Genomic DNA, 25,510 nt, shown 5'->3' on the forward strand with positions numbered 1-25,510 from the left:
AAACATATCTTTATAAGATTTCAAAAGGCAAAGACTGTCAGCAATGTAAAATTGTGCATTTCACATAATTAATAAAATATCATTTCCTAAGACTACAACATCAATGAGTAACAAGTGGAATCAGTAAACCCATAAAAATACCTCAGTGAAATTAGTTTCAAGGATATGAAATTGAATTATAACTTAGGCTCAGCCATAAAGCAAGTAGCAGACTTTGGTTCATTGGTAGGATACAGGGAAACTGCTATCAGTGTGCAAGGAAGACTGCTTACAAAACTCTTCTGTGAATCATCCTAGAATATTGCTCATCAGTATGGGATCATTGTTAAATAAGACTAACTGGGAGTATCAAACATATACAAATAACAGCAGTATGAATTATCTCAGGTTTGTTTGATCCATAGGAGAGGATCGCAGAGATGGTGAGGAACCTGAACCAGCCAATACTTGAAAATAGAGGCCATCCTGTGAAAGCCTATTAATAAAATTTCAGAAACCAGTAATAAGTGAGGAACCTACAAAACTTGCTACAACCACTCCCATAGGGACCATGAAGACAGTAACAGAATAATTACAGTGCACACAGAGGAATTTTAAAAAAATCATTCTTCTCACACTTCCTACACAAATGGATCATGCTTCTGCCACGCCCTTCAAAATGGTTTGCACAGTATGGTCAGACTGGATGGTTTTGGCAATGATCCATGCAGTTAGCCTCCTACCATAAGTGCTCAGATGAAAAGCACACTGAATATGACATGAATGCGTTAAAGGTGATCCATTAATCATATCTATATGGAAATGCCCCTCTCTCTCAAACACATTCTGTAAAATGTTTCACCCAGGGCTTACAAAACTGCTCAAAATGTGATGCAATATTTACACCAATATGAGGAATATTCTCAGCAACATTCCCAATGGCATTACACTCGTATTATTAAGGTTACAGTCCAAAGTATTGGGTGCATACCCTACTGTTATTACACAATCTTCTTTTCCAAGATCTTTTGCCAGAAAGCCTTGATCACAAGTGACAATGCTGAGACCTGTACTTTGCTTAAAACTTCTAGTTACCCTGTAATCATTTCCTAAAGAGTTCTGTAACAGTTCTGATGCTGCCCTCCTATAATAACCACCTGTCATTAGACCTTTATGACTGCCTAAAAACTTTTCTTCCAACTCTTAGCTTGTACCTTATCCTCTGTACTGTTAGACTGCTTATGAAATTCTTGGGTTGTATGGATACTTTACCCTCATTCTCCAAAGTGTTGAAGCTATTGGAGGTTCTTTGACTGAAGCACCTCCTGGATCTTTCCACTGATATGGAAGGCTTGACAGTAATCCAGTATTCTGGCCTGATCCTAAAGTTCCTGCTGACTGCAGCTCACAAAACTGCTCCTCTTGAACTACTGCCAAATCAGCTTGAAGTTTCAAGATTGGTAGCTGTTTTGCCAGTTCAGGAGAGCAGTAGTAATTATTGCTGCATCCCCATAAATGGCCACTATCATATGTCATGTAGGTTGTAATACTACAATGCTGACATTTCTCTCAGTGGTGGCCATTACTAACACTTCTGTGGTACTTTACACACTTGTGTTTTGATAGTAAGATAAAATGAAAATAATCCAGGAGTAAAGGCAATAACCCACCAAATGGTAGAGGCACACAAAAAAGAATGAAAACTCTGCTAGCTTTCAGATAAATTCTATTTCAAAATAGAGCGTGTGTGCATGCCCGCCCCCCCCCCCCCCCCCCCCCCCACACACACACAATAAACTGCACATCTAAATTGTGCTGGCTGAAAACACAATGCTGGGACTGCAGTTTGGCAAGTAGACTGTGTCTGCTGAAGTAGGTGAAGAGGGGGAGAGAGGTGGAGGGAGGGTTTGGGAAGGGTTCTTTATGGCTTGGAAGGAGGCAGCAGGTGTTATGAGATAGAAATGTGGGAAGAAATGTCACAAGTGCATGGGATAGGAATGTGACACACAGGGTTCGTGCAGCACACAGTGATGATGATGTGGGGGAGTGTATAGGTAGGAGGTGACAGCACAGAGGAAGGGAAGACTGCCAGAAAGAAGGTGTGGGTAAAAGTAGTTACCAGAGATCGAGGCCACAAGGATTGTAGGAATAAGAAGGATGAGTGCAAGGATAACTCACATGTATACATAGTTCAGGAAAGCTGATGGTGGAGGAAGGATCCAGATGGCATGGATTGTGAAGGAGTCACTGAAATCTAGCATTTTATATTCAGCAGCAAGTTCTGCCACTGGATGGTCAACTCTGTTATTAGCTACATTTTAGACAGATATTTAGTTGATGATCATGCTGACATAAAATACTGTGCAGAAATTGCAGCAGAGCTGGTTTATGACATGGCTGCTTTCACAGGTGGCTCTTCCTCTTACGGGATGGAATTAGCCAATGACATGACTGGAGTAGTATGTGCTGTGTGGATGAATCAGAGATGTCTTGCATCTGACTCTTCCACAGGGATATGGCCCATATGGCATGTGGTTGGGAGTGAGTGTGGCATAGGATGGATCAGGATATTTTGCAGGTTGAGTGGGTAGTGGAATACCATTTTAGAGTGATGAGAAGGATTGTGGGTAGGATATCCCCCATTTTCAAGCAGATTGATAGATAGTTAAAGCCCTGGCAAAGGACATGATTCAGTGCTTCCTCGCAAAGGATATGATTCAGTGCTCCAGTCTGGAGCAATATGTGATGAGGACAGTGCTACTTTGCAGCTGATTCTTGGGGAAGGTTGGAGGATTGGGAGTATGTGGAGATATGAGAGGGGAAATCTATGGACTAAGTCTGGGGGCTTGGGGAATACCTTAGTGAGACCTTCAGCATACTTTGCATGGGAATTTTCAGCATTGCAGATGCATTATCTGTGGGTGGCCAGACTATATGGGGGAAATTTTTTGTTGAGGAAGGTACGACAGCTGTCAAATTCCAGGTACTGCTGATGGTTAGTGGAACTTATTGAGACAGAGTCATGGATAGATCCATTAGAGAGATGGAGGCCACAGTCCAGGAAGGTGACACACTGGGCTCAGAAGAACAGGTGAAGGGAATGGGAGAGATAGTATTCAGGCTGTGGAGGGATGAAAACAAGGTGTCTTGGACCCAGGTCCAAATCATAAAGATATCATCAAAAGGGGTTTTGGGAGGCTAAAAAGATTTTCAGTAGATAGACCGCAAACAAATAGGCATAGGAGGGAGTCAAACAGGTTCTCAAAGCTGCGTTGCAGGTTTGTTTATATATCTTCCCGTCAAAGCAGTAGTTATGTGTGTTTATATATTATTGTATATAAAAACAAAGATGAGGTGACTTACCGAACAAAAGCGCTGGCAGGTCGATAGACACACAAACAAACACAAACATACACACAAAATTCAAGCTTTCGCAACAAACTGTTGCCTCATCAGGAAAGAGGGAAGGAGAGGGGAAGACGAAAGGAAGTGGGTTTACCCACTTCCTTTCGTCTTCCCCTCTCCTTCCCTCTTTCCTGATGAGGCAACAGTTTGTTGCGAAAGCTTGAATTTTGTGTGTATGTTTGTGTTTGTTTGTGTGTCTATCGACCTGCCAGCGCTTTTGTTCGGTAAGTCACCTCATCTTTGTTTTTATATATAATTTTTCCCACGTGGAATGTTTCCTTCCATTATATTTATATATTATTGATTAAACAAGTCAGGAATGAGGTAGGGGTTAGGAGTCAGTACTATATTGGAAGAGGTAGTGTTCGATAACAGTATGGCCATGAGCATGGGGGCTGTTGGAGTAGAGAGAGGTGATGAGTAGGGGTCCATATGGTAGTGGGGTTGGGAATCATTAAGAGTCGGTCTGACTAAGGCCTTCCCAGACAGGCACTATCCCACAAACTCAGCTAGCAAACAAATTTCCTGTACCATATTCTCACACCACCCCCAAGAACTAGCTGCAAAGGAGCACCCTCCTCATCCCTCAGTATCATCCTGGACTGGAGCAAATTAAAATGTTTTTCACCAGGGCTTCAACTATCTCTTCATTATGCCCAGAAATGAGGGACATCCTACCAACAATCCTTGCCACCTGTCCTGAAGTGCTATTCCAACACCCAACCAAGTTACACAATATCCTGGCCCATCCCTATGTTGTACCCACTACCAACACCTTGCCAAGTGGGTCATACGCCTGCGAAAGACCCAGGTGCAAGACCTGTCCAATTCATCCACCCAGTGCATCTTATGCCACTCCATCACTGTCTTATCCAATCCCACCAAAGGCAGAGTTATCTGTGAAAACAGCCATGCCACACATCAGCTCTGATGAAATGTATGCAAGGCATTTTATGTAGGCCTGACCGCCATAAATTGTCCACACAAGTGATAGGCCACTGCCAAACTGTAACGATGATCAGAGTTAACCAACCAGTGGCAGAATGTACTGCTGAGCACACCAAATTCTCCTGGCATCAATTTTGACGTACCTCCTGTACTCACACCCTCCCTCCACCAGTGTTCCCTTCCTCTGATCTATCGACCCCTACTAAACTGCTTCCTTATGACATCGTTATCGTGCACTGCACAAACTCACTTGTCCATCGCATTCTTAGACTGTGCATCTGCTGCCTCTCCCTCTTAGAGTCCTGTTTTGCACATCTGCTACTTCCATCTGAGTGTGGATGCACACATGCATCTGTATACCACAACATCTACAAGTGACCTATGATTCAATTCAAATACCAATGAAATGTGAGTACAATCCTCATATGTGATTTAAGATACTACGTGACTAGTATGGAACTCTAACTACCCCTGAAATCTGGTCTATAAACAGGTATTTCATACTATAACCTTCAAATACTAACAAAGAGATAGAGGGGCTGGCCAGTACTTACCTCAGCTCAGTACAGCCGATAGATACACATAAAACAGAACTGAAAATTTACATTCCTAGCTTTCGGAACTTTGTTCCTTCATCAGGGAGGAGAGAGGGGAAAAAAGGGCTGTACTGAGCTGAGGTAAGTACTGGCCAGCCCCTCTATCTCTTTGTTAGTATTTGTTTCACATCTTATATGAGATTTTCCATTAATCATTTAGATACTATATCCTTCCACACTCTTGTTATACCAAAAACATCCCTAACAGCTAAATATTTTAACAGTAAACGTCATCAGTGAAGGTACATCAATATAAAATAAGAAATTGTTGGAAACTAAGAACAAATGAACACTGGTGGAATCATCATCAGAAAAGTGTATGAATGGGAGTCTCCCAATTCAATTGTTGACCAAAAAGTTTGAGCCAAATAACTAACATTAATGCCTTTAAGAACACAGTCAAAGAAATATTGGAGAAAAATCCATTTTGTTCCATAAATTGATTTTCTGATTAATGGAAGGACAAGGCAAAAAGTATGGTGCAAGCACAAGCAAGAAAACAGAAGTAACTTTATTCAGTTTTGATAAACAGTATAAATGTATGTAATTTTAAACATAAGAGAATTAATCAAACTGCAAAGAAAATTAACATAATGAAGATTTAAGCATTGTATCCTTGCATACCAAAAATAATTATGCCTTAAAGAGGATCCACCTTCTTGCAGGGGTATACGATAAAACAAAACAAAAAGTTGTGTTCTTGTAAGAAGGTGGACTCTAACTAATTATAATTGAAAAGAAGAACTCAACATACCGTAAAAAAGTCATTTATTTATTATGCTCCAATCTCTTCCATATGTACACTAGGCTGTAGAGTGCACATACTGTGCAATCAAAATGACAAGGCCTATATGCAATGATACAATACGTATCACTATAATAAAATCAAATCTTCTTCTTCTGTGGCACTTCAGTCCAGGATCAACCTTGGACTTCCCAACGAGCTTCCGCCATCCATCCCGGTCACATGCTACCCTCCTCCAGTTTCTGCATCTGAGCTTCCGTAGGTCTTCTTCCACTCCATCCAGCCATCTGCTACCCTCCTCCAGTTTCTGCATCTGAGCTTCCGTAGGTTTTCTTCCACTCCATCCAGCCATCTTGCTCCAGGTCAACCTCGCCCTCTTTGTCCTCCTGGATTACCAAAGAGAATCTTCTTTATCACCTCAGACTCCTCCATACCTGCCACATGACCTGCCAATCTTATCCTTCCTGATTGTATGATTTTTGTTACAGGAGCATCGACATATATAGTGTACAATTCTGCATTGTACCTTTTCCTCCGCTGTTCTCTGTCATTCACAGGGACAATTATTCTTCTCAAAACTTTCCTCTCAAATCCGTTGAGCAGCCTTGCATCACTTTCTTCAAGGGCCATGTTTCCGAAGCATAAGTGAGAACTGGACTAATAACGGTTTTATAAATAGTGAAATTTGTTGCGTGGCTGAGAAGTCTTGATTGGAATAAATTACTCAAGGTGAAATATGCGTTATTTGCTGATATCAGCAATGCATGCTAATGCATCTCCTTGATGTAGCACATTTTTTATTTCCAGGGGGTCTGAGTAATTTCCTCGAAATCGAAAGCAGCTTCTATGTCAGATATCATCATTTTAACCATTCTCAGGAGCTTTCCATGTATCCCCGTCTCCTGTAAGGCATCAAACAACTGGTTTCTATTGCTTTATCTACCTGTGGGAGTAGTCGATCAAAAATAATATTGGGTAATGCCTTGTGCCCCAGATTCGGGAGGGTGGTTCCACGGTGGATTTTACACTCCATTCGGTCGGCCTCTTTATGTATGGGACATAATATTCCTTCATTCCATACATCTGCTATCCTTTCCTGTTCCAATATCAGAGTGATAAGTTAAACAGAAACTGCTTTAATGTTGCTCCTCCACATTTTAGCAGTTCTGTAGGAATGCTATCAGTGCCAGGAACCTTGTTATTATTCAGTTTAGTTAAAGCTTTTTTAACGTCCTCTAACCCTAGGCCATCCAATGGCTGTTCATCACCCAATACTTGCTCACAATCATTAGAGATATTGTCTGCTTGCACTGTCTCTTGATTCAGCACGTCATTCAAGTATCTTCGCCATCTTTCCAGAGTCTGTTTACTCTCATTTATTATGTTTCAGCAGCTTATTATGCATCAGCAGCAATTGGCATCCTTTCATTACTTTATATCACATCTTACTGCAACAGCTGAATTATATCTTTTACCATGGCTTTGACTATATTCCACCAAATAAAGAAATGTAGGATGTCCTCTTTAAAAGCCTTCCTAGTTCTTCTAAAGTGGAGTTCTGTGAGTCACCCAGTCTCAGAAATATGGTCTTGCCTTTGTGAAAGATTGCTTCCAAACCCCTTGCCACCTACATGAAAAGTTCATGTGCAAGACATGTTGCACGCATCACGAAGTACATCCCAATCTACTCCTGTTCTACTCCAAGCTTATCAACCCAAAGGAAGAGAATGCTGATGAGAACAAAATGGTTGACTTCCCTGGGAACTTCACAATCTGTCATAACTGAATCCCACCCCTCCTGCACCAACTCTTCTTATCTGAACATCTCACCAACACTTAATCTCGGCCTCAATGTCTGCAGTCCCTGTTCTACACCTACACCAAGCCTATGACACATTAGTCTTCTCTTCCTCCACCTCATTAATTTCTTAATTCATCTACTTCAAACTGTTGCTCCACCTTTTCTTACCTATAATCAGAAGTTTGAATTATAGGTTTATGGACCCTTATCCACAATGGTTTTTATTCTTCCTGCTACTCCCTACCTCCAAAACTTTCTTCCACTGTATCCGTTATATATTCCACTGATTTCACTTGCGACACATTCCCCTTCTCTTCTGCTGTTATATCCCACCCTTGAAAATTCTTTCCTTTTTCCTCTTCAATGTGCTCTCAATTAATGCCATGTAAGACCAACTACTCAATCCGTCAGACCACAGAGCTTCGACAATGTAGCACCATCCCACTCTCTCTCTGTCTCTGTGTTTTGATACTGTCAATTATATGAGAATATCCACTATTGGCCATTAAAATTGCTACACCATGAAGATGACGAGCTACAGATGCGAAATTTAACTGACAGGAATAAGATGCTGTGATATGCAAATGATTAGATTTTCAGAGCATTCACACAAGGTTGGCGCCATTGGCGACACCTACAACGTGCTGACATGAGGAAAGTTTCCAAACAATTTCTCATACACAAACAGCAGCTGACCAGCATTGCCTGGTGAAATGTTGTGACGCCTCGTGTAAGGAGGAGAAATGTGTACCATCACGTTTCCGACTTTGATAAAGGTCGGATTGTAGCCTATCACGATTGCGGTTTATCGTATCGCGACATTGCTGCTCGCGTTGGTCAAGATTCAATGACTGTTAGCAGAATACGGAATCGGTGGGTTCAGGAGGGTAATATGGAACACCGTGCTGGATCCCAATGGCCTCGTATTACTAGCAGTCGAGATGACAGGCATCTTATCCGCATGGCTGTAACGGATCGTGCAGCCACGTCCCAACCCCTGAGTCAACAGATGGGGACGTTTGCAAGATAACTACCATCTGCATGAACAGTTCGACGATGTTTGCAGCAGCATGGACTATCAGCTTGGAGACCATGGCTGCGATTACCCTTGACGCTGCATCACAGACAGGAGCGCCTGTGATGGTGTATTCAGCGACGAACCTGGGTGCATGAATGGCAAAACGTCATTTTTTCGAATGAATCCAGGTTCTGTTTACAGCATCATGACGGTCGCATCCGTGTTTGGCGACATCATGGTGAACGCACATTGGAAGCGTGTATTCGTCATCGCCATACTGGCGTATCACCCGGCGTGATGGTAGGGGATGCCATTGGTTACACGTCTCGGTCACCTCTTGTTCGCATTGACGGCACTTTGAACAGTGCACGTTACATTTCAGATGTGTTACGACCCGTGGCTCTACCATTCATTTGATCCCTGCGAAACCCTACATTTCAGCAGGATAATGCACGACCGCATATTGCAGGTCCTGTACGGGCCTTTCTGGATACATAAAATGTTCGACTGCTGCCCTGGCCAGCACATTCTCCAGATCTCTCACCAACTGAAAATGTCTGGTCAATTATGGCCGAGCAACTGGCTCGTCACAATATGCCAGTCACTACTCTTGATGAACTGTGGTATCGTGTTGAAGCTGCATGGGCAGCTGTACCCGTACAGCCGGCCGGGATGGCCGGGCGGTTCTAGGCACTACAATCTGGAACCACGCGACTGCTACGGTCGCAGGTTCGAATCCTGCCTCGGGCATGGATGTCTGTGATGTCCTTAGATTAGTTAGGTTTAAGTAGTTCTAAGTTCTAGGGGACTGATGACCTCAGAAGTTAAGTCCCATAGTCCTCAGAGCCATTTTTTTTGTACCTGTACACACTATCCAAGCTCTGTTTGACTTAATTCCCAGGCGTATCAAGGCCTTTATTAAGTGTACCTAAATCAACCATAAGTTGAATTAACAATTAAGTAGTCATACATACCTCCATCTTTTGAAACAGCTGCAGCCAAAAGAAAGTGGCTAACGATTCCTCTTCTTCGCCCATCACCATAGTAACCACCAATAATTATGGCATCCACTTGATCCATTAAACCTCCTGTATACTGTAAAGCAACAATGTCCCTTGGTTCATATCCAAAAGTAATTTCTTTTTGTAACATTATTGAACAGTATGTTAACAATGTGATTAGGACAGATCACCATGGCTGTACAGATAAAACTTTTGAGAAGCAGACGGGCCCATGAAAATATAGAGAAAATTGCTGCTCAATCTAGAATTTCTGTTCCTCTTCATATCATGTGGGTGAGAACACAAGACACACATGCAACTCCCCCACCCCCACCCCCCCTCCTCCATCAACCCCCCTCCCTCCTTAGAACACAGGCACAGACCATGTCAGAGGAGGGAGGAGGAGGAGGAGGAGGAGTAGGAGGAGAAGAAGATTGGTGGTATGTATGGGCACAAACAGTGAGGTCATCAGTGCCCTAACTAAACAAATTGGAGACAAATATGGCAATACTGTTTAAAAATTATGTCCCAAAAGGTAAAATATGAAATATAAATCTCACCTAACCCACTCCACTCTCATTAACTCATACACACATTTTTACACAGACCAACAAAATATGTAAAACTCATTTCTTTTGTAAAACCAATTGTTAAAACACACCGACAATTACCACAAAATAGTTAACACAATATGACATGGAAGAGTGACTGACTGATCTTTGGGAAATAATAGGATGAACCAGCCACCCTGAAAACACATTAAAATATAATTACCGAAGTTGAAAGTCAGTCATTATGTAGTAGCTTAAAACACAAATCACATTTGAGTCTTTATTTCCCACAATAATGGGCAGTTAAGCTGGTAAGCCAGTTTCTCTCCTTATATCTTGATATAAAATACATTCTGCTAAAATGTAACTCATAGACATCTGTACACAATAAGCACTGCCCATTGGTTGGGCCTCTCACCAGAGGAGAAATCCATGTGCTGGAGAAGTGTCCTATCTGGAGGTGCATTAAAAATACTTCCTCTCAGCCATGCTGCCAGAATGAAGAATGCCTCAGTCATTTGTCTGTTTTACCAACCATAGATTGTCGAGCTTTATCCCTAGTCACCCCTCCTTTAAGAGATGCATGATTATATTTCTCAATAGTGAGGCAGCTGCGAAACTGTATTTTCCACGCAGACATCTGTACCTATTTCAGCTGTTGCTTCAATACCCTAAATTCCCACATGCTGTAGAACCCATGTTTGTGGCCCATTTCCAATTCGTCCATTTCCTTTTGCAGCTGCGAATAGTTCATCAGAAGAATGATGGTTAGTAAGCCTCCTTACAAGTTCAAACCTCTCTAATTTTATACTTCACTGTGTTTTCTCAAGATTTATGTAGAAGGAAGCAACTTATTGGTTGACTCTTCTAAAAATCAATGGTTTCGGAATTTTAACAGTAAATCACACCATGATGCAGAATGACTCTCTTGGAGCACCTGCCACTGGTGTTTGCTGAGCATCTTTCTGACACTTCTTCACGATCTAAACAAACCTTTAATGAAACAAGCTGCTCTCGTTTGGATCTTCCCTATTTCCTCTATCAATCCTACCTAGTACAGATCTCAGACTGACAAGAAATATTCAAGTGTTGGTTGAATGAGGGTTTTGTACGCTAACTCCTTTGTGGGTGGACTATACTTCCTGAGGATTCTTTCAATGAAGTTCAGTCTGATATGTGCCTTATCCTTTATGTGATTGTTCCACTTTAAATTGCCCTGTATTCATACTCATAGATATTTTGTGGATGTGACTGCTTCCAGTGTTTCTTCATCACTTGTGTAATAATACGCCCTTCTGTCTATTTATGTGCAAGACAGTACGCCTGTTTAAAGTGAGGGTCAACAGTCCATTCTTGCACCAAGCGTCAATCTTCTGCAGGTCTTTCTGCATTATGGTACAATTTTCTAGCATTGCAGCTTCTCCGAATATCATCCTGAAAGGTGCGAACAAGCACAAGGGGGTCAGATTGCTTCTCATTGGGAACTCCAGTGTTAAGCTAGTGATGAAGCCCTTTAGGGAAATAGTGGGAAAGAAGGACAGTGTCCACTCTGACAAACTGCCTATTGGCTTCTGTCTCAGGTTCTTTGGCCGATGTTTGTCTGATGATTTTTCTAACATTTTGCCAGCATGAGTCACTAGCATTGTCAAGAGTTTCACCCTCCATTGCTGGTGGTGGACTGGAGTCAAGCTCACGGCCGCAGAATATGTGTACATTGCACGGCAATGTTCAAGTGCTTCTCTGCAGTCATTTCTGGTGCGGTTCTCCTCTTGCTACTTGCAATGTTTGTTCACTGCAGCACGGAGAGCCAGGATCCATTTACTTTGAGGCTTTATTCCTTCTTGCTGCAGTTATTCTTGTGTTTGTGTAATTCTATATATCTATATCAAAAACTGACATACATGGACTGATACCTGAACAGACTAGCAAATCACCATCTCAGCCAGAAAAGAGGGATGATTAATACACTTGTAATGCAAGCAAGATGAATATGTTAACCACAGCACTTCAGATGTGAAATGCAACACCTGGAAGGTGTTCTGAGGAGCAATGAGTACTCCACCAGTTATATTAGAAGAATAACAGAGTTAAACACTCGGCAAAGTAACGCATCAGAAAAATAAATGTTGGGTATGGCCTTTCTGCCATATTTTCCCAAAGTGATGGACAGAATGAGCCATATAGTGCACAAACATAGCATAAAGACTATTTACAAACAGACAAAGAAGATCAGAGGGTGTCTCAGATCAGCAAAGGATACAAGAGACCCACTTGCAATGTCAGGAATATACCGCATCCCATGCACGTGCAGAAAAGTTTATGTTGGAATGACTAGATGATCACTCAACAGCAGTATCACAGAACACAAGCAACATTGCAAATTGTGACAGGTGTAGAAATTGGCCATGGCAGAGCACCTACTGTGTGAGATTGACCACATAGTAAAATTCACCAACACGAGAGTTCTGGCTGTAGATAAGAGCTATCACACCCGCTTGTTGAGAGATGCTTTAGAAATACACAAACACAAAAATAGCTTCAGCAAGAAGGAATAAAGCCTCCACGTAAACGGATCCTGGCTACCCCCCCACTGCAGCAAGCGACCATTGCAGGTAGTGAGAGGAGAACCACACCGAAAATGACTGTGGAGAAGTGCTTGGATATTGGCATGCCACGTACATGCAGTCTGTGGCTGCGAGCTTGGTTCCAGTCCACCACCAGCATTGGAGGCTGAAACTTTGACAATGCCAGCCACTCGTGCTGGTAAAGCGTCAGAAAAATCATCAGATGGACGTCACCTGAAGAATACGAGACACATGCCAATAGGCAGTTTTTCAACAAGTGGCCATGAAAGCCTTAACAATTTTATAGTGTTCATTCTGTTTCCTTGCAGGGGGCAAGGAGGGGTTGTCCAACTCTGAGATGTTCAGATGTGGAGCAGGCTCTGCTGGAAGTGACTGAGCACACCGCGTGTGCCCTGCTACAAATCACTGTCATTTGACAAAAATGGTGCCTGCCACGTGGGTTCACAGGTCATCCTCTATTTCCACAGGTGCTGACTGCATCAGTGAAGACACCCATTCTCACTCAAGGGGTGGAAGCAGGGCTAACATTTTGCAGCATCGTCTTGCGGTCCTCCGGTTTGGTGTGAGGTGGAGGGCTTTAACCAGAGGCAAAGACAATTCTATCACAATACTGGATGTAGATTTCCCACCTTCCACTATTAGATGAGGAATGGCAGGAACTCACAAGGAAACTCCCAGACATTCCATCTCAGGAGAGCTGAGTTCAACAAATCTCTATCAACTCAACACAGGTAGAGCTCCCCCTGGTACAAGCCATTTAGCACAATGCAGGAGGAACATTTAGCTTACCGAGTTCCAAGGACAAGGTGAGCACTATCCCCTGAGAAGAACAAAGAGAGAGACAAAACAAACAGTTCAACAATAGTTACTTCTTTGTTAGACACCTGTCCCCCCCCACTCAATAAGTTGTAACTAAAGTAAGAGGTGGTCTGTGTTTAAATCATTATTTGATTTCAATTTTGTGTTTTATTAACATATTAAGAATATGTTGAAGATACAACTAAACGAATACATACCTCAGGCTTTATTTTGAACCATCCAGCTTTCCTCGAGTTTGGTTTGTACACTGACTCTGGATCTTTAAGGATTATTCCCTCTAATTTATTGTCAATGGCTTCATTTAAACATTCTATCACTTCATCCTTGGTCTTCACTATATTTCTTTCTGTTTGTAACACAACCCCTTCACAAGGAGTAATGAGACTGTTGAGATATTTGATACGGTCACACAATGGCTTATTAGTCAAAACTTCACCATTATAAAAAAGTATGTCGAACACACAATAGCATGGTTGTAAATAGCTACCACCCTCCAATGACTTGACGTTAATGTTGTCACCTAGGGAGTAAGATACATATTAAATTAAATGTAGAATGGTGAGATATTTGCAAAGATTAGCAGTGGAGAAACAATTTCAACTAGTTACTTTTTGCTTTTTATATTATTAATTTAAACTCATTTTATGCAAGTCTCTTGTGTTCAATGGCTCATGGTACAAAGTACAAAATGTACTAATCAAACACTTTCAGGTGAAACAGCTGGCAATTGGTTGGACAAGCCCTGCTTCCGCTAGCCAGGGCAGCCACATTATAGCTTATATATACATATAAAACATGTAATAGGTTAACGTATCACGAAAGTGATGTGAATGTTGATGGTGAATGTCTAGAAGGACCAGATACAGCATTTGTACTCATTTTTTTGATAAAAACAGAAAAAAATATTTTCTTTAATCTATAGTCACAATTATCTTGCCTAATGAAATAACAATTCTGACCATAGACTAAAGCAAATAATTTTTTATGAGTGTGTTGGTCACTGACAGTATGTTGGAATATGTGCCACTAACAACCCTTACACACAACACCACACAGGAATCACTGTTTTCACAATGGCTACTTTATTGCTATGGCACATAAAACTTTTAAATAGTTAAGATTGGCAACAAGTGTAAAGATTCTATAGCAGCCCAAAGTCAGCTGACTTTTACTGATCAGAAGAAAGGTCACATTAAAGTGTGGTACTAGTATCAGTGAAATGTAGCAGTGACTTTCTTAACATATGAAATAACTACATTCATTCTGTAGCATCTTGAGAAATAATGCAGTATTATTAAAAGTGCTGCATAGTCAATGATCAACACTTTTGGTTATTGTGGATAACAACTTCAACAGACAGCAGTTGTTCATGTATTTACATTTGCACCCTAAGTCACTGAATATGGGTACTCCAACTGAAATAAATTTCACCAATGAAAATATGAATAGAAAGACAAGTGGTGGTTGTTCTTTTTCCAACACCAGTTGTAGGGACAGTAAAATAACTGCATAAATGCAGAAAAAAAAATCTTAAGTAAAAACAAAATTATTGTAAATAATTGACTAACCATATTAATTATTTTTCGAACAGGTTACTGTCAGCATACAATTTCATCTACATCTACATTCATACTCCGCAATCCACCATACGGTGCGTGGCGGAGCGTACCTCATACCACAACTAGCATCTTCTCTCCCTGTTCCACTCCCAAACAGAAAGGGGGAAAAATGACTGCCTATATGCCTCTGAACGAGCCCTAATCTGTCTTATCTCATCTTTGTGGTCTTTCAGCAAAATGTAAGTTGGCGGCAGTAAAATTGTACTGCAGTCAGCCTCAAATGCTGGTTCTCTAAATTTCCTGAGTAGCGATTCACGAAAAGAACGCTTCCTTTCCTCTAGAGACTCCCACCCGAGTTTCTGAAGCATTTCCCTAACACTTGCATGATATCAAACCTACTAGTAACAAATCTAGCAGCCCACCTCTGAATTGCTTCTATGTCCTCCCTCAGTCTGACCTGATAGGGATCCCAAACGCTCGAGCAGTACTCAAGAAAATGTCGTATTAGTGTTTTATAAGCGGTCTCTTTTACAGATGAACCACATCTTCCCAAAATTCTACCAATGAACCGAAGATGACTATCTGCCTTCCCCACAACTAACATTACACGCTTGTCCCACTTCATATCGCTCTGCAATGTTACGCCCAAATATTTAATCGACGTGACTGTGTCAAGCGCTACACTACTAATGGAGTATTCAAACATTACAGGATTCTTTTTCTTATTCATCTGCATTAATTTACATTTATCTATATTTAGAGTTAGCTGCCATTCTTTACACCAAACACAAATCCTATCCAAGTCATCTTGTATCCTCCTACAGTCACTCAACGACGACACCTTCCCGTACACCACAGCATAATCAGCAAAATTCTTAGTGGTGACTAGTCTTGAATGATAATATTCATTCTCAAACCATTGTCTGTATTTCAAGTGTTTGTTAGGACATAATTCTACTAATACACTTGCAAGACAGCTGCATAAAACACATACACATAACAAATGTGGTACCATAATACAGAGGTGGCAGAAATGGTATGGTCAAGAGAATAGCTTATACTCTTGAAAGTACCACTTCTGAATTAGTCACATTTGTCATGTGGACCTGTTTTATGCAGATATTTTGCATGTGTATCTGTGGAATTATGCTCTAACAAAACTTGCGTCCCATCCTCTGCCACCAATAATTTTTAAAACTACTTGTATGTCATCTAAGTATCATTTTACAGCAGTGCTATTTTTGTTGGTTCTCATATTCCATGTAAAAAAAAAGAAGGCCGACACACTTCAGATGGTTTACTTTAATGAACTTTATGATTTCAAGGTCTTTATATAATACGTAAAGTTCAAAATTATATTGTCTATGCTATGCTCCGCATTCATTAGATTTTGAGTTAACACATTTAATTCAAAACATCCTATTAGCTCTTAACACTGTTGTGTCAATGTCCACGTTTCTAAGCCATATGTTAATACTAGATGTGCTAAAGTCTTATACAACTGATACTTTGTGCTTGGACAAATTTCTGGCTAGGTGGATGCGCTGCTTTATTTCCATACTAATATCATTCTGTGACACTATCAGTGGTCCTAGATAGCCAAATTCACTAACAGATTCTATTTGCGCCTGGTCAATTTCTAACACTGTATTTAGTTATGATCATATTAGTCACATGTATTTGGTTTTATTGATTTTACTTCCAGTCCCACTTTTATTGCTGCTGCCACCAGTGCCTTATACACTTCTTTAGTAGCTAGTTCTGTTCTTGCAATAATATCCACATCATCTGCATAGGATAGAAGCTACACTATTCTATTGTATATTGTGCCTGATATGTTGATTTGAGCTGACCTTCTCATCCATTTTCCGATGTTAACAATGTCATGCAGCAACTTACATGTTTTGTAGCAGGCATAATGACATCTTTCATGTCTTGTCTCCATACTCACAATCATACATGACTGTTGAGTCATTTTCAGATACCATGCATTCTCCAAAATGCAGCTTTACTAAATGTTACTACCAAAAACCAAGAATTAGCAGCACACTAAGTGCATTATGACTGCCCAAGCAATGAGAAGGCAACAGACAATGACTCAGACAAGTAACACACTAAAAATGACCAACACTATTTGAACATATTTGCTATGTACACACAATTGCAAACCAAAACATTGGGGCTCTCTCTGAATTCAATAAATTTTCAGCTGATAGTATGCAAAATATAGTACAATCACTAAAATATAGAGACTCTGTGGAATAGAATATCCATCTAGGTAGCTAATGAACAATGTAACAGAACAAACATATTGACTGTTCTCAACACTCGACTTGAATATCATGCTTATTAGATGTGACAAAGAAAGCAGTTGTACAGAAGGGCGGTAATGATACTGTCAGAATTACTATCCTCATTATGTTACCCTAGCTGTGCACCAGGTGTTCAAGAACAATTATACAAGTCCAATACATCTAAAAATTAGACTGTAAAAAGTACAATTTATGTAAGTGATGAATGTGCAGAATGAACAAGTGGGAACACGAAAAACTGCTATTAGTATTTCTATGTCTATAGCATGTTTGCAAAGGTAATGTTGGCATGATAGCATTATCATCTCTGGTATTTGACAAAAGAAGAAAGTTGTAACTCCATTGTTATTGTAATTCAGTTTTCACTGTGTGCAAGATAAAAAAATAAATAGAAAGATCCATGTTAAACTGAGTCCTTAAATAAATTGGTGACCCCGACATGATTGGTGGCATGACATTTGCAACGAAATTTGCAGCAAAATTTTCAATGTGATTTTTTTAAACTTGAATTTGTCACATACTGTGTTTAAAAGTAGGCTTAATGTTGATAGAAAATGGATGTGAGGGGAATAATCCTGAAAACAAACTGGAAGTTGATGAGGTAACCATTAAGCTACTGTCATTTTTGACTGAGAAACCAGATATCTGGTTTAGTCAAAGTGCAATGATCACTGGTATAGCTAAAGACCTGTAGCCAAAATTTGTTGAAAATATATGTGATCTACTTACAAGTGATGAGAACAATAAATATTCTCTTGTAAAAGAACGACTTTTCACCATATTTAAAGAAAGTGAAGAGCAACACATTTAAAAACTTTTGAGTGGTTTAAAACTTGGCAACAAGAATCCTAGCCAATTGATAAGAAAAATGCACAGCTGTGCAGGTACTAATGTGTCAGACAAGATCTTAAAATCACAATGGCTTGACAAACTTCCTAGTAGTATTCAAAGTATTTTAGTTATATCTGATGAAACAGTGGATAAGACAGTTCAAATAGCACATCATAATTGAAATGCACTCTTGTCGAGGAAGTTCAAACTGCGTGTCAATTCAGTTCATTTCATCAAATCATCATCCCTGTCAGTCCATGCTCTTCTCTTAAAAATTTAATAATTGGAAAATGAGATTAAGATGTTTTGAAAAGCATGTAGGCAAAGATCATGCAGTAGATCTAGAAGCAGAGCAAAATTTGATAAAAATGGTAAATATTACTATTGTCATTCTAAATTTGGCACATGATGTAAGCCTGAAAAATGTGTTCATTCTTGCCATTGGCAAAATAAGGAAAAGTAGAGAGGGTAGACACAACAGGGCTGAGTGTTTTACCCCAGTACTCACATCAAGCCACCAATGTCACCTATTTGTTAAAGATCAAAATTGTGGAAGATATTTTCTGGTAGACAGTGGTACAGATTTGTCTGTTATACAAGTTTCAAGAAGCAAGAAAGGTAAATCCTGTGATTTCAGTATTCATGCTGCCAATGGGTCAAAGGTAAAAACTTCTGATTCAAAGGTTTTAACTGAGTGCTCCGGATAGAACCACCATTTCTCTTGCAGCATAGGTTGGCCATTACAAAGGCAAAACCATTATTCTTATTAAATCATTTATTAAATGTAAATGCAGGAGAGCTCTCTGTTTTTCTCATTCAATATTCTAAAGTCAGTAAAATTAAATTAAAGGTTCAATCATTAATAAAATTGGTACATAATGTAACCACTTACCATCGGGCCCCCTGAGAACTAATGTTTATTACAACATTCTGTGTAATACAGGCGTCTAAAGCTAGCGAAATGAGGGATGCTCAACTACCGGACCTACCGATAGATGGCTCTACCAGCTGATTACTATCGTCTGTATTGCCCGCCATATTTGAATTTGCCAAGAAGTTTCTCCCTGATGACCATTTCTCTTTAAATCAAGTACCTTATTTACTCGAATCTAAGCCGCACTTTTTTCCGATTTTTGTAATCCAAAAAACCGCCTGCGGCTTAGAATTGAGTGAAAAGCAAGCGGAAGTTCTGAAAAATGTTGGTAGGTGGCGCTACAACTATAACTTCTGCTGCCGAATATATGTAGCGCTACACAGGTATGCTTTGTAGGCACAAAGATAAATACTTTCGCCAAAACCTCTGCGTCAGTAAAAAAAAAAAAAAAAGGTGGAAGACGAGCTTTTTTTTTCTCCGCCCCGAGTTTCGACCACTGCATTTTCATACATTATCCAACGAAGTAAATACAAATTCCGTATTGTTCATCTTCGAATGTAACAGAATTTCAATGTACTACGAAAATCCGACTGGCAAGACTGTTTAGGATGTTTGTCAATATGGCCAACTCTACGTTCTGAATTTTTTCCTACTAGTGAGAAGAGTTGGTTGCTAATAGGAACCTGATGAAATGTGAATCACATGCAGTATTCTCTTCACCATAAGAATAATCGAATATAAACATTTTGCCATGTATTCTTTCGCGTTTGCTGCTATCTCATTTAAATCCTGCCTAATAAACTACGAAACTAGAGTGAGACAACAGCAAACGCGGAAGAATATACGTATCGTGTCATGTTTATATTCGTATTATTCTTATGCCTAATAGTGATACAGTCAGAAATGAAGTATGGCAACTGACTAGATTTTTAAATCTAAGATGACTCAAATTTCTGTGCAGAATTTGATGTACTACAGAAGCGGCCGCAAAGATTTTCAAACGGAGAAAAATTTTCGCCGAACTCTCGTTCAGAACATGTTCTGAAATACGCAGTCTATTATTTGGTTCTTGTTGAGCATTATCAAAGAAAGTGTAAGTAACAACAAATAGCAGTCTCTTGCCATTGTTTCGCTAATGAGATGATTCCCCTCTCTCTTTTTTTTTTTTAATTGTAAGCGGCGGTAGCGCGCACAAAAGCAAGCCGTGCCGCGAGCGGCGACAGGCCGTAAACACGCACTGTCAGAATGCGACAAACAATGCATGACAGTCCAGTAATGCATTTTCAGCTTAGGATGACGTGAACACCTATAACAAAGAAAACGGCACTTATCAGATCAAAGCAAAATAAGCAATCGATTCAAACCAGACAGAGCACGTGAAAAAGGAATGGTACTCGCATAAATACGGACGGAGCGCCTGACGCATAGCACTGGCTACCTAGTAAAGCTTAACTGCTAAGCTTACGACTCAAACCAAACTACTGTCGCTGTATCGTCATTCATTCGACGTAAATTGTGTCTCATATTACAATGGACCAACTTTGGTTCGATTTTGAGGTGCGGCCTAAAACTTTTCTCTCCCCTTGAATTTCGAGTCGCAAATTTCAGGTGCGGCTCAGATTCGGGAATTTTTTTTTCCCTTGATTTCGAGTCTCATTTTTCAGGTGCGGCTTAGATTCGAGTGCGGCTTAGATTCGAGTAAATACGGTACCACAACAGAAATAGGAAATTACAATTTTACGTAAGATTTTCACCAAACAAATCAAATATATTATTTTTTTAAAAAAAATATACTACCACAGTGTTGAAGCCTAAAGTGTAGCATTACATCACAATGTCTAATGGTCCACCAGCATACAGCAAGGCTTGTAGATTGGATGCACATAAATTGCAAACTGCTAAAAAAGAATTTCACTACCTGTTAAGGAATGGTATTATACATCCATCACAAGCACAGTAGGCTGGTCCACTACACCTTGCTATGAGGCTAAATGGCCAGTGGCGAGTTTGTGGAGATTGTAGCATCTGAATGACATGACTCTCCCAGGCTGGTGTCCAGTTCTAAAAGTTGGTCATGTAAATTTGATGAATAAAAAGATATTCTCAGAAATTAACCTATTCAAATCCTATTAACAAATTCCATCCACCAAAGAAGATAAACCAGAATCATCTATTATTACACCAATTAGTCTTTATGAATTTAATTGTATATCCTTCAGACTTTGCAATGCACCTAGCACGTTTCAGAGGTTTATAAATGAAATTGTAAGAAAACTATATTTATGTGAATCTCTGAAGCAACAAGTTGAGCATATAAATTTATTCTTTAAGTAGTTAAATATGTATCTTGTTGTAATAAATGTTGGAAAATCAGTATTTGGTGTACAATGGCTAACATTCTTAGAACACTTAATTACACCCACAGGAATGAAGCCAAAACCAGAAAGGATTGTAGCAATAAGAAACTACAAATGACCCAAACCAGTTTGTGAACTTAGAGCATTCTTAGGAATCATCAATTTTTATTGATGGCATTTGGAACATGCTGCTGAAAACCATGTTTTGTTGAATTATTTCCTAAAAGGAAAAACCAAAAATGACCAACGACATATTTGACTAGGCAGAAGAAGCAACTGTTGTTCCAAAATGCAAAGAGGATCTTGAAAATACCGCACGTTTCACATTTCCTGATTTATATGATCAACTTGCATTATTTGTGGATGCATCAGATTCTATGGCTGGTGCTGCAGTGTGACAGTGGCAAGATAAAGCTTTTTTTCTTTTTTTTTTTCACTATGGCCCAGAAGAAGTATTCCATGTATGACAAGGAGCTCCTTAGTGTGTGAGAACCAGAAGAACCTAAAGCACACCGTCATAAATTTTCAAATTGTAGCAGGCAACCATGCTACTGACATCTGTTGACCTTATGGTGAACCAGCTTTATCTATATGTGTATCCTCACACAGACATTCATGAAAAGATGTCTCACCACTTCCTCAGATATTCATTTGCACATGGGCCCAAAGCAAAAAGCACAATTTTGTTGCTTTGCAGTGCTCAGTTGTTATCTCGGGCTGACAACATTATTTAGTGTCTACAGCATCTACATAGTAGTAATACTTCATAATCAAACATGTATCGGCAGTTTATCTGAACTTCAAAACCTCAAGCCACAGAAGATCTTAATGAAAAAGATGATAATGAGGACCATAAAGTGTTGTAATAGATCATAATTTTGTGTGTGGTGCATTTAGTACCTGTTCTTTATGTTCTGAGTCTAATTTCAAATTAATTACAAACTTTATAACAATCAAAAGACATTATTGTCACTAGCCTATATGTGGAAATTTTGTTCCAGGATAAAAACTTTCTTGGCTGCAAAGTTATTTAATATCAATAATGTGATTCATGTTTTGGTGCATCAGCAGATTTTCTGTATAGCAGGAAACCAATGCATCAGAAACAAGTAAAGGAACGGACATGGTCCTAGCTTGTATGACTATGCAAGTAAAATAAACTAAGAGAAATAGAAACTTTTGTAAACATAGCTGGATATGTAAGCCATCCATCATAAAGCCTATTTCCTTTTTATATAGCTCATGATCAGGTAATTAGAATTTTGAACTAAAAACAATGCCACATACCTTTGGATCGAAATGCGACAATGTTCTTGTCCCAGACCATCATCTCTCCATCAATAATGAAACTTTGAACACCAGGTTGCAACTGTTTCGACAACAGTGGCGTGAGAACTCCTGTCATTGCATTGCTGCCATAAATGTCTGTATAGTCAAAGCTTTTTCTGGAAAATTTCCATGAAAGAGGAACTCAGAAATTTTTTTATGTTATGTTAACAAAGCAAATCACATCAGTAATGCCCAAGGGTTTTGTGAACTGATAAAGGAATTAAAATACTGTGCTCTGAGATAAAGAAAATAAAGAACAAAATATACCTGTTTTTAATAAAGAGACATCATGTACCATTACACCACATTTGTTAAGTTTTACTTGGATAATTGTGTGTTAGATATAGGTAGGATTTTACCCACATCCTCCAAAAGCCACTAAATGATGAGTGGTTGATGAAACACAGCATACCGGAAACACTGTGTGTTTTCCATTCTATCCATGAGCAGTGTGTAGGAAGAATGTCTGTAAATATCTCCATCTACAGCTACATCTATATTCTGCAAACCACTGAGAGGTGCATGGCAGAGAGAATGTCCCATTGTACCAGTCATTAGGGTGTCTTCGCATCCCACTCACACATGGAGTGCAGAATGAATGATTATTTGAATGCCTCTGGGCATGCATTAATTATTCTAATCTTATCCTATCATTTAAAACTTGTTTCTTGAAACTTTATTAATAGACTTTCTCGGGATACCACAAGTTGAAAATACAACTGCAGTTGTAAGATTCTTTTATTTAGGACATGACCGGTTTTGGGCACTTATATGCCCATCTTCAGGTGTCGTACTGAAAATAGCAAGAGACAGGGGATAATTTTTACATGCAGCAATACACATGAAAATCCATCTGGGTGACTTTTCGGTGAACTGTACCCCTTTCCCTAAACCTCTCCAGTCCTTTTCCTTCACCCCTCTTCATTCCCCTTCAACTCTTCTGCCAGGCGAAGAAGCCACTGGCTCTGAAAGTTTGTAAAAGTTAAACCTTTTTGTGTATGTGTTCCCCTGCTGCCGCTTGGCGAGTAAATTTATGTTACCTACTATAAATACTATTTTTTTCTTTTATATCCTTATAAAATCCATATTTACATCATATTTATAGCACCATTGCTTTTATTTCACTGAAGATTATTTTATGATGTGTACTACGTAAACACATAAATGTATGAAGCATATTCCTTGTAATTTTAAAAATACACACACTGTATTATTTATAATTTTAAATAACTATGCATAGAGGTCACTTCCATCTTTATACTTATAAACTGATTTGTCAAAAGTCTTATGAATAAGCTGCTTTTTCTAGATAACAGGACAAATAAAACATAATACAACAAAAAGAAATTTAGTTTACATAAAATATCAAAACTGAAACCTCCTGGCAAATTAAAATTGAGTGCCGGACCAAGACTTGAAATTGGAAACTTTGCCTTTCACGGGCAAGTATTCTACCAAATAAGCTACCCAAGCATGACTCACGACCCATCCTCACAGCTTCAATTCTGCCAGTACCTCATCTCCTATCTTCCAAACTTCACAGAAGCTGTCCTGTGAACCTTGAAAGACTAGCGCTTCTAGAAGAAAGGATATAATAAAAATAAAACCCAGTATGATACCTACTTAAAAATATACAACCAATAGTTAAAAAACTTCACCACTACATGTGTACAAATATTGCCTACAACTGCTGTCTTTCATATTCTTAATAAAAATATAATTGATCTGTATTTTAAGATTTTGTAAAAATGTTTCAATGCAAGTCTTTAAATAGGTACTGAGGACAGTGCACAGTGAGTCAACTGACATCACAAAAGAGTCTGTCAGTGGTGTCAAGTCTCTGTTCAGCCACCTTAGATGTCAGTCACCTACCAGTAACAGTCATTAATATGCACTTAATCTCACACTTTCATAATCAGTGTTGGCTACAGTTGAGTTCAGCCATCTTCAGTTCGTATATCACTATTTACACAAGGTGGACGTGAGGAATGGATATTTAGCTGCCACTTGTGTAAATAAGTTAGACTCTGTGAAGTCTACATACATTATTGGTATTATTTCATGAAAGGAAATGTGCTTCATGAACTGCAAGCTGATCATCATATGCATTATTTAAAAAATAGATGTACACTGGCTCCAGTTTAAATTTAGGCAGTGTTGCATGTCTTGTTATTTGATTTGATAACCTTTTAGAGTCATCCAATTATTCACCATTCGAACTCCAGAGAAAATATTGTACAAGGCGCTCAAACGATCATTAACATTAAACAACTTAAGTGTGCATCCAACATAAGCAATTGAGGATATATAACAAAATAAATTACAGCAAACAACAAAGAAGTTTAGGATAAGCTGAGAGTAGTCAATTGGAGAATCTGTGTTGTTCCTAACTCTAACTGATAATGATCCAATAAACGTCCCATTCCCTACACATGACCTTGTTGTTGTGTTGAAAGTACTCATAAAAGTAGTCTTGTTTTCGTACAAGTTGCAGATAATCTTTTTCTCCCACTATTTTTGTTTCCAGCTTCCTTAAGAATTTCAAAGAGTGTATTCTAGTCAACATGATCAAAACATATCTTTAATGTTATAAAGCTTCGAGCTATGTTCTAAGTTGTAGGGTCAGCATTGGCTCACATGTTTCTACATGTGGTGTTAGTGGGTCACATCTACTGAAATACCAGTTTTGACTATGTTATGATGATTTGAAAATGGGTCTTGGCCTGAAACTAGTCATCAAGTGAATAAAATAAGTAAAATTTGCAACTTTGGACTGGTTTTTCATTGCACAAATTAACAG

The 25,510-nt window shown here is 39.3% G+C and overlaps 1 protein-coding gene across 6 annotated transcripts in view; it reads right to left on the reverse strand.

The window, feature by feature from the left end:
* Window positions 1-25,510, reverse strand: part of LOC124711403 (DNA ligase 4) — a 296,581-nt gene that overhangs the window by 96,412 nt on the left and 174,659 nt on the right. For 5 of the 6 annotated variants that reach the window (XM_047241458.1, XM_047241460.1, XM_047241461.1 and 2 more), the window contains 3 exons: window positions 22,669-22,826; window positions 13,646-13,968; window positions 9,467-9,587 (listed from right to left, as the gene is read on the reverse strand). In XM_047241458.1, coding sequence (XP_047097414.1) covers window positions 9,467-9,587; window positions 13,646-13,968; window positions 22,669-22,826 — 602 coding nt within the window. The remainder of the gene's footprint in view (window positions 1-9,466; window positions 9,588-13,645; window positions 13,969-22,668; window positions 22,827-25,510) is intronic. The other variant, XM_047241462.1, reaches the window with a different exon arrangement.

This window comes from Schistocerca piceifrons, chromosome 8 (assembly GCF_021461385.2).
Source record: "Schistocerca piceifrons isolate TAMUIC-IGC-003096 chromosome 8, iqSchPice1.1, whole genome shotgun sequence".
NCBI lineage: Eukaryota > Metazoa > Arthropoda > Insecta > Orthoptera > Acrididae > Schistocerca > Schistocerca piceifrons.